The following is a 10,150-nucleotide window of genomic DNA, read 5'->3' as shown; positions in this document are numbered from 1 at the left end:
TCAGCAGTACTACTCTATAAAAAATACGTCATTTGAAAAAAAAAAAAGTCAAGCAAGACTTTCTTTTTCTAAAGCAGCTCAGTTTTACTCACAAAGAACACTTGTAGCTGAACTACCAAACCTCTTTTTCAAACAAGCAGAAAGCGGGTATAGCAATGATTAAAATTACTAAACCGTATATTCCTAAAGGTAAAGATCATACCATTAATCTGGTGTGGCTGTCAGTGTCACTGAGCCTCAGCGGTGCTACAAAAGTACAAGGGAATGTCATTATAAAGACATTATTACTGTTCTCCAGCACTGCAGTCTTGAGCTAATGGCCAAGTGGCCTCATTTTAAGTATCTCTAAAATGTGAAACTGTGCTATGGGAATTAAATGTTGCCTATTTTTTTAGCTTAAATATGCATTTTACAGTAGTTTTTAGTTGTCTTGCGTTTAATTCTGCTGGGGGGGAAAAAATAGGTCCCCTCTTCCCTTGTTGGGAAATGGGAAACCTCTCACGAGAGTTGGTCAGAGTATCCTCTGACTGCAGCAGGGCTCTGCCTCTGCCTAGGCTGTTACTGGCAGGAGCCTTGAAAAGGTACAGGTTGGTTAAGAGTTATGTTTTTAGTTAAATGTTGCGGGGGGGGGGTTTCTTCACTTGACAAAACTGTTATAAAGTAGAACAGCTGAGCTTTGGGAAAGGGATTAAGCCTGCATAGGTTTACGCTTAAATGCTTTGCACTTGCTCTGTAGTTTTTTAGAGGAGGTGCTCACCGAAATGAAATTTTAAAAACTTAAAGACTTACTTGTATACTTGCACATGTATTTACTGATTCCATAAAACATCAAGGCTTTATAGCAGTCACTCTAGAAAACGGGGCTATTTTACTGTATTTCTCATAGATAAGGGGCGTACTTCTTAAGTGTCAGTAAAAAAGGGGAGGAATTTGTGAATTTATGTGGCTGTGAGAATGAAAGCAGGATTTTCTGGTTTCTGTTGAATTTGTTTCTTCCTTCTTATTCTTAGGGAACAACAGGACCAGATCCAACAACAGTCTATGTAGATATGAGAGCACTTCGACATGACAGGTACAGATTATGTTAAAGCATTAACTATTTAATGACTGTAGAGGAGAAATTTCAGCCTCATTACATTGCATTGATATGATGAAATATTCTTGGCAGCAGCTAATCCCTCATCACTGTATACAAGGAACCCCACCCTAGAGAATCCTATAAATGACGGCTGTGTGCTGGAAGTGGTACGGCATCTCTTCCTCCATCACTTGTTCTGCTGTTCCTTTCTAGACTCTTACCTAACTTGCTGTCTGTTCATCAGTCTTGTATAATCTAGTCTCATTAGCTGTTTTTTACCTAACTAGACCATTAGCAAAAAGGGACGTCACCAACTGGCCAGTTAGTCACAGAATCACAGAAACAGTTAGGGTGGGTGGGATCTCTGGATGTCCCTCATGCAACCTCCTGCTCAAAGCAGGAGCAGCTTCAAGGTTTCATCAGATTACTGAGGGCCAGGACAAGTTCAGTAGCGACAATCTCCAAGAATGGAGATCTTCCTCCTCTCTGGCTGTATGTGCTGAGACTTACGCCCCACTCGGGGGGTTTTCTTTACTGGCATTTCCCATCTTGCATATTATGTCCCTGGCCTCTTCTTCTTATAGTATGCACCTCTGAGAAATCTGGCTCCATCTTCTCTGTAACAATCCTTTGGGTAGTGGAAAAAGTGCAGTTAGGAGTCCCCCTTAGACTTTTTCTTTTTTTCCCTCAGATCAAGCCAACTCCATTCCCTCAGCCTTCCCAGATGCAATAAATTGATGTCAGGCCTGTACTGCAGCGTATCAAAACACACACACATGCACATACGTACACACTTGTCATCTGGAAACTTGCCAAGGGTACATCATTCTGTCAGACATTATTCTGTAGTCATAAATTTCATATTAACTTGTCTCTCAGTTAACTTGGTTAATACAAGTGCTGGCAGCACCGAGTTCAGCCTGTAAGTTTAGTAGGGTACATGTATGTATGTATTTGTTTCTGTACTTATTTTAAGACATGTAATATCACGACTTGGTGCATTTGCCTGTTGTGTTTTGGTTTTTTTTTTCAATTGATAACATTAAATTAGGGGTTGATGTTAACTGGCAGTTTTTGTGACTACTCATCTGTGATTTTGCAAGCTTAAGTCTTAGCTGTTAGAAGATAATCTATTCACCATCATTTGCATGATCCCAATTTGGCATCTGAACAGATCAATGTAAACTACAGTCATTTTTTCGTATTTAATATATCGCTATGACTTGCATGGTATATATTCCTGTTAAAAACAAGTTCAGCCATAGCCTCAAAGCTGCCACTGTGTTTGTAAGTTCCAGCCTATGGGTGTGAGGATAGTGTAATGTAATATATAGGAGCCTCTTGTACACCTCTCCTAACTGCACTCAATTCTTGTTCCTTCTTGTACTATCTTCATAAGAGATGCCTCTGATGAGGCATAGTGTCACTTAATTCCATTTAGGCTGCTTGCTCTTCACTTTTTGTAATTCCTGCCAATGCTCTGCCATGGTTCAGTGTGGCAAGCAGAGATCCAGGAGAGTCTGACAACGAAGGTGAATGTAAAATGCTGATGGAACTGCAACCTTAGAGTTCTGTTGGAAAAACTTACTCATCTCTCCAGAGGGCTGAGTTTCTGATTCTGAAAAGAAACATTGTCTCTGGGAATGCTAATATGGAAGTCTTGAAGACAGCTAGAAACTCTTAACTGTCTTACTACATTGAGAATACCTGAGCATAATTGGCTGGCATAACAGTTTGGCCAGAGCCGCAAAGGATAGGGTAACACTGGATATACTGGAACACATCTTTTTACTTCTATTTTAGTTCATAAATCCTTGTACAAATGCATTCTCTTATTTTCTCAGGGTGCGTTTGGTAGAGAGAGGTTCTCCACACAGTCTGCCGCTTATGGAGTCTGGGAAGGTGAGAGACTGAGAGCAATCCTTCCTCCTCATGACCCTTTCCTGGGTGGTGAGCTGCTTCAGCTGGACCTCAATACAGAATCTGTGCAACAAGCTTCACTAATCACAGTATATCTGAGAGGCACTAGAGAGAGCATAAAATGAACAGCTAGTTAAAATGAAGCCAGGTGCCTGAAGTGAAGCAATAGGATGTGTTGCTACAACTGAAAAAATCAGAGGCCTTCATGTGGAAGGCGTTTTTCAGGTGTGAAACAATTTCAGCTCCGAAGCTGCAAAAAAATAGCTGCTTAGAGTTTGAACGGTTAAACAACTTGGTAGGAAGAGATGGTTGATATGGTGCAGAGAGGAGTAGAAGGGGAAGAATTGCACAGACTGACGTCTGTGGCTCTGCATTATTAATTTCTCTTTTGATGAACTCAAGTTCTCTTAACTTCTATTTTAAACATTTGCTTCTTATTCAAGATTCTTCCAGGGGTAAAGGTCATCATAGCACACACAGAAACCAAGGGACCTCTGGGAGACTCACATTTAGGAGAGGTAAAGCTTTGATGTTGTTGTTTATCAGCAGTGATTTAATATATAGATAAATCATGTTAGATAAATGCCTGTCTCTTAGTGGGATGCCCACATAATGTGGTAAGTGAATGAACTCTGCAAAGAGCTGTAACTGTCTACATACTTGTATGTGCGTCTGCATGGCTTCCTCCCTCCTCTGCCAAACTACTGCATGCCAGTACCAGGTGATATCAGTTGACTAGTCTGTCTGACTGGCAGCTAGAAGAGGCAGTGAATATCTTATGTACTACCATCAGTAGACAGTAGTAATGAGGTAATTTTACTCTGTGGTTTAATCTTTGTTTTATATACACCTGGATGTGTGTATACTAAGATGCCCAACTAATAGAAGATGGCAGGTTAACACGTGTTCCTTTCCAATAAGCCAAATGCCGTGTTCATTTTTGCTCTTTACCATTCCCAATTACATGTATATAAAACTCCTTTTTCATTATAATTTTCTGTGAGGCAGAAGTTAATGATTTATTTTAATAAAAATACTCCTGGCATTTTAGGAGGAAAAAAAATTGTTAGTGGAACAGATCTTTTAAATCAATAAATGATGCCACCTGGGTCTGGCAAAGTAACCTATGTTTACATGGGAATGATTCACCCCCTATACTCCTGGCATTTTAGGAGGAAAAAAAATTCTTAGTGGAACAGATCTTTTAAATGAATAAATGATGCTACCTGGGTCTGGCAAAGTAACCTATGTTTATATGGGAATGATTCACCCCCTTTTTTTTTTTATATCCCCTAGATATGGGTGAGCAGTCCGCACAATGCTACTGGTTACTACACAGTGTATGGAGAAGAAGCACTGCACGCTGATCACTTTACTGCTCGCTTGAGTTTTGGAGACACTCAGACCATATGGGCTCGGACTGGTTACCTTGGCTTTCTGCGCAGAACAGAACTTACTGATGCTAGTGGAGGTGAGAGAAGACAAATGTACTTACAGAAGCATGTGTTTGAAACTCCTTGGGGTTGTTGAGCTAGTAAAGAGTAAGCTATCCTTCAAGTTCATCCTGACTTCCATCAGAGAAAAGTGCTGAATGTGAAAGGACTTGTTACTCTGTACATATTCATTGATTAAAATGATACTGAGTAATCGTGCAAAATGAGACATTTATAATGTCCTTTTGACAGATTTAGAAGTCATGTTCATGTTCCTTTTTTCCACTTACATGAAGTAATATGAGCACATTTGTTAGAAGCACTAGAGCCTTTCTACTCACTTTTCCTGTGAACCTCTTTCCTTACAGACATGATGCAGTATTTCAGTGCTGATCTAGAGAATGAGTAATGTTGTCATTCGGCAGTTTTGTTGCTGAATGTAATGAAATGTATTGTCTGTGACTGGACTTAAATGAATAGTGGTATCTACATGTATAGTGTCAGTGTCCCATCATTGCTGTCACTCAATAATGAACGGTAGGGCGTTCACAGACACCTTTTACATTTCCTGTAATCACTCATGGTACAAGATAGAAAAGCAGTGTTCCCATTTCTGGAACATAAGCATCAGTTTGGGGGACGCCATGCATGTCCGTCCTACTTTTAGTTCTTCGTTATGTGAAGGAAGAAGAGTGAGCGAGGAGAGCAGTTTGTTGAAGGTGCAGACTTTTGTTGAGGAGCTACCCCATGTCTTGCAGTGGATACCAGTCCAAGATTCAGAAATGGTCCGTGATGTAATTTTGTTGGATCTAGTTGCTAAGAGAGGGTCATCCTCCCATCTACTGTGCTGGTGTGCTATTCAGTCTCCCTGGGACTTTTGAGAACAAGAAAGGTGCGTCTATTGCTCCAGCTGGAGAAATCCCTGCAGCTCACTCAATTCCATCCCCTCCAGGTCTGCGTCCTGCAGACTTCCCTCTTCCACAGTCAGAGTGCCATCAGAGAGCTGAGAGGTGAATTCTGCTGAAGAAACAGACTTTACCAGAGATGTGTGGTATCCTTAGCCCACAGCTACCACCACTACGCAGAAGGGTCCCTTCATGGCAACCGGCTTCTCCACCCATTCAGCCTACTTAGTGCACTGAGCAGTTCTGTGTTGGCCAGCCCCTCTGCAGTCTCTGTTCCTGAAGTAATGTGGTCTCAGGCTCTCAGTGGGAGCTGGTGTAATGTGGATCCAGCTCCCTGAAGAAGCTTTTTACTGCATATCATCTTTCCCTTTAGAGCTGGTAGAGCACTCAACCAAGGTGCTCTAAGCTTTCCTTGCTTTCCTCCTCTCCGATTTTCTAGGGTAGTTACTGGACATCCAGGGCACACTGTACTGCCACTTAGTGCAAGGTTCTGCACTGGATGCTTTGATGGCATTGTCCTTCTGTCACTGTTCAAAGTGAAATGGCTCCCTGTTCCTGAGAAATTGGAATCTGTGAGCAGACAGAGAAAGAGAAGTTGCAAGTGGCAAGGCACCAGATTACTATAGCAAGTTTTTGTACCTTACAGCTTTCTGAAAAATCATTTATCTTAGAGATTTTTATCACTGTGGAATAATGTCAGTTGTCCTTTAGTTTGTCAGCATTTGAGAGGCTATGTATGCTGAATTAACATAACAAGTATGCATGTAATACAGCGCAATTTCCCAACATGCTTTTTGTCTCAAGTTACACAATTGAGCAGAATTATAAAATGCATGGGAAAAAAAAAAAAGCAAAATTGAACTGAACAGAGCTACAAGATGAATGTGTCAATATGAAGAACATGTCCTTCAAGAAGGGTCTAGGAAGAGCTTTGCTTATTTAACCTAGCAAAGCTGAGGAGGGGATAGCAGCGAGTTGTTCTTGCTGCATCAACTGTGGGGAACTTAAGCTGAGAAGAATATTGCTGGCATGAGGACAAGTAGGTATAAACTGGTTTTAAAAAGAAAAAAAGTTAAATTTGGAAATTGGAAAGGTGTTCCCATTGATCAGAGGAGAGTTCTCTGGTAAGAATAGTGGGACAAAGAGATTCTTTAACAATGGATTTTGATTGGGTTTATGAACTGAGATTACATTACATGAGAGAAGGGGCAGAACTGGATGACCCAGAAATTCTTTTTAGTCTGGTTTCATTTGCTTGAAGTCAATAGGTGGAAGTGCTAACTGACCTCTTAATTCTCTTCTCTCCAAATGGTAGAGCTCGACACGTGTTACAGAATCCTTCTCCTAGGAAGCACAAGGAACATCTTAAGACATCAGGAATAGGAATAAGCATGTACAAATTACAATGTTTGTTCTGTAGATCTGATGATGATTTAAACGTCTGTGCTATATTGCAGAGAGGCATGATGCCCTGTATGTGGTAGGCTCTTTGGATGAAACACTGGAGCTCAGAGGAATGAGGTACCATCCCATTGATATAGAGACCTCTGTAATAAGAGCACATAAGAGCATTGCAGAATGGTAAGATCCTCAGTATTTTCTGTATCCTTCTATTTCTCCTAAAGCAGCAGAAGTCAAGCTTTGTGGAACAGCGTGCTAGACTCAGAGATAGCTGTTAGAGGGAGCTCACCAAAACTTTGCTTAGAAATGACTGCAGTGAGAGTAACTGAAATATAATGCCCCTCTTTCCCCTGCCTCTGCCACTCAAAAATAAAAAGCCCACCCTTTTATCAGAGTTTAATCTTCATGATCTGAAAGACAGGGAGAGCAGGGCGTGAAAGGGGCAGCAGAGCACTTGCGAGTTGTGTTGTTCACTCTGTCTGTGTCAGAATGTATGCACTTGGATGGGGTAAACACATCGCAAGGATTTCTTTGAATGGTATCTTCCAACATATAGTGTTCTCCTTTGGTCCTAATGGATGATGTATGCCATTTGGCTGTAGGTCCTCTACAGTCTCAAAGTGGTGGAGTTTATTTGTAATCTTTGGGAGGTTTTGTCCTTCCTTTAATAACCTCTGAAAATTTACACAAGTACATGTAATACCAATCACACACTGAATGTGAATTCTTAATGGTTCCTGTTTCAATACATAAGTGCAAAGAATTCTTAAATACATGCTTGTGTGCATATAAGAGGAAAAGATCTACTTATATTTTGTACATGAACAATTAAAAAACAAGTGGCAGAGAATATCGCAAGAAATTACAACTTTACTACTTCTTGATTCATAAGTATTTTCACATTATGATTATATCACTTGTTCTCATTTATTATATTGTTCAAGTACTTAGAGAAATTATTTCCAGTGAGTCTCTCTTTGGTAACTAGCTTCTTTTGACTATATATTACTTTCTCACGATTAATATTTGTATAATGCCAACAGTGCTGTGTTTACATGGACGAACTTGCTGGTGGTGGTTGTGGAATTAGAAGGCTCAGAACAAGAAGCGTTGGACCTGGTCGCACTGGTAACAAATGTGGTTCTGGAGGAGCATTATCTTATAGTAGGTGTTGTAGTCATTGTGGACCCCGGCGTTATTCCTATCAATTCCCGTGGTGAGAAACAACGAATGCACTTAAGAGACGGATTTTTAGCTGACCAGTTGGATCCTATTTACGTTGCCTACAACATGTGAAAACAGAAAATCACATCAAGGCTAAAGCACCAAATTCAAGGGACTTTCTGACTAATAACATTGGAATCCATTTTCTGTGTTTTTAAAAGCTGTTGAAGACCTTAGGAAAATGGAGATACTAATCTTCACAGACCTTCATCTCTCGGATTGCATTTGCTTTCATAAATCCATTGTAACAGTTACAGCTGTCTTGAGACGGAGAGTTTACTGGAATTCCTGAAGGAAGCTTCTTAGAACTATCATGGACCAATGTTTTTTTACAATAATTATGAATGTCAGTACTTGATGCACTGCATAAAAGGACATAAAGTGGGGTGGGGAGAGAACACCAGCTATGAGGAGGACTCTTGGAAATAATGCTGAAGTAGTGAGTAACCGTTCGGAGTTCACCCTCCATGTGATTGTTTGCAATATATTGGCAGTATCTGGGTTGGGACATAACTTTCAAGATTGCACACATCTACCATATTCTCTACTGTACTGAAAGGAATTTTGCACATATTTGAGATTTTAAAATGCAGCCTTTTTATTTTAAATCACTGACTCATCCCTATTCAGAAGAAACAAATTCATTCTGATCCCAGATTCGATGTAACAACAATTATGCTGCTGTTCAGCTTTTTTGCCAAGCAAAAACAAATACTGAAACTCTAACAAGGTTACTTATCATGCCATGCTGGACTCTGTAATGCTATAAACTTTATAATAAAATATAAATTAATATCCAGTTTTAACTACTTAATGCAGGAGCCTTCACTGCTCTTGCTGTTGTAACGTCATGTTAAAGTTGCTTGTTTTCATAGCATTAGCTGTTAATTACTGCCCTGCATAACGCCAAGTATTTGAAAATTCATTCCAAAGCCAATAGTCTCTGAATGATTAGTAGAAGTGTTTACAAAGCATGGTCTTACAACATGTTTTCCCTGAATATCCTGTGCTGAAACTTAAGATAGTGATTGTGATTTTTTCCGCACCCCCCCCCCCCGCCATGGAAAGATACTCAGTGTTCGTTAGCTTGATCTGCTGTGGTACAAACTTTTTTTTTGAGTTGTAGTTAGACAGACTTTTTTTGTTCAAGCTGAAATATCCAGTTGGTTGAGTCAGAATTGACTAATTAAGGTTTTGAAGTTTCTGCCTGATCTAATACTGTAGTGAACCTAATTCAGAAAGAGAATGTGAAGTTTTTCAAATACTTCATGTATTTGAAGGTAAGCAGGAGACTAGCAAATAGTTATTTTTATAGAGTTGTTAAAGACTTTGAGCTACATAGAATTTTTTTAATAATGCATGAGTTTGTCAAAAGAGACAGGTTTTCCTGCAAGGCAGTTCTGCCTGGATCAGTGCCTAAGAAAGATGGATGTCAGTCTCCTGATATGAGGATATCATATTGACTCTTGGTCAAATAAACTACACAATCTTGAACAAAAAGCTTTCACCTATAGTAGTTCTTTGCCCTCATGGTGTTTGACTGTAGTGTATTATACAGCTGCATACTCCGCTCTGACTGTAATTATGTACAGAACTTGTGTAACTTATTAAGTACAGCAACCTCTAGCAGTGGACTGTGGGACACGCCTCATAACTGAGCATCTGCCAAAAGGAAAGAACTACCTAACCCCCATTTTAACGTTGTAGTTTTTTTAGCGAAAAGCATTGTAAGATTTTTGTATTGAGATATTGATAACAGTGAGACCAGTTGCCTTGTAAAGGAAATCTGAAACAAAAAACACATTAAACATTTCAAAACAGCTCTCTAAACGGACTTGCTGGATGTTGAAACTTACCCTTGTTAGATCAAAAACTTATCAACAGCACACAGCTTTTACCTGTGTTTTGGACAGTTTAAGGCCTAAAGAGCTTTTTCTGAAAAAAAATCATTATAGTTGCTTTACAATTAAAGCAATTCCACATCCTCAAAGCCTAGATGTTCTCGAATTTCGTGACATTTTCTAAACTCGGAGCACAGCCCGGGGGGAGTTACAGGATGCTGCTTATTTCACACAGCAAAGCCAAGCGTGGCTCTTGACATCGTGCCCTACTGGGCCGGGAGGGCCGCCTGCTGTGCGCCAGGGCAGCTCCCCAGGGCCGCTGGTAGCGAGTGGCTCCGGGCGGCCGCC

General features: G+C 40.2%; 1 protein-coding gene across 1 annotated transcript in view; it reads left to right on the top strand.

The window, feature by feature from the left end:
• Positions 1-8,750, top strand: part of LOC104628013 (disco-interacting protein 2 homolog A) — a gene marked incomplete at its 5' end in the record, with an annotated part of 21,597 nt that extends 12,847 nt beyond the window's left edge. The window contains 6 exons of the mRNA XM_010296439.1: positions 1,011-1,072; positions 2,923-2,980; positions 3,442-3,516; positions 4,295-4,469; positions 6,794-6,917; positions 7,781-8,750. Coding sequence (XP_010294741.1) covers positions 1,011-1,072; positions 2,923-2,980; positions 3,442-3,516; positions 4,295-4,469; positions 6,794-6,917; positions 7,781-8,033 — 747 coding nt within the window. The remainder of the gene's footprint in view (positions 1-1,010; positions 1,073-2,922; positions 2,981-3,441; positions 3,517-4,294; positions 4,470-6,793; positions 6,918-7,780) is intronic.
• Positions 8,751-10,150: the final 1,400 nt, after the last annotated feature.

The sequence above is a fragment of the Phaethon lepturus genome, unplaced genomic scaffold (assembly GCF_000687285.1).
Source record: "Phaethon lepturus isolate BGI_N335 unplaced genomic scaffold, ASM68728v1 scaffold33701, whole genome shotgun sequence".
In the NCBI taxonomy this organism is placed as follows: Eukaryota; Metazoa; Chordata; class Aves; order Phaethontiformes; family Phaethontidae; genus Phaethon; species Phaethon lepturus.
This window is presented reverse-complemented; position numbering and strand designations above follow the sequence as displayed.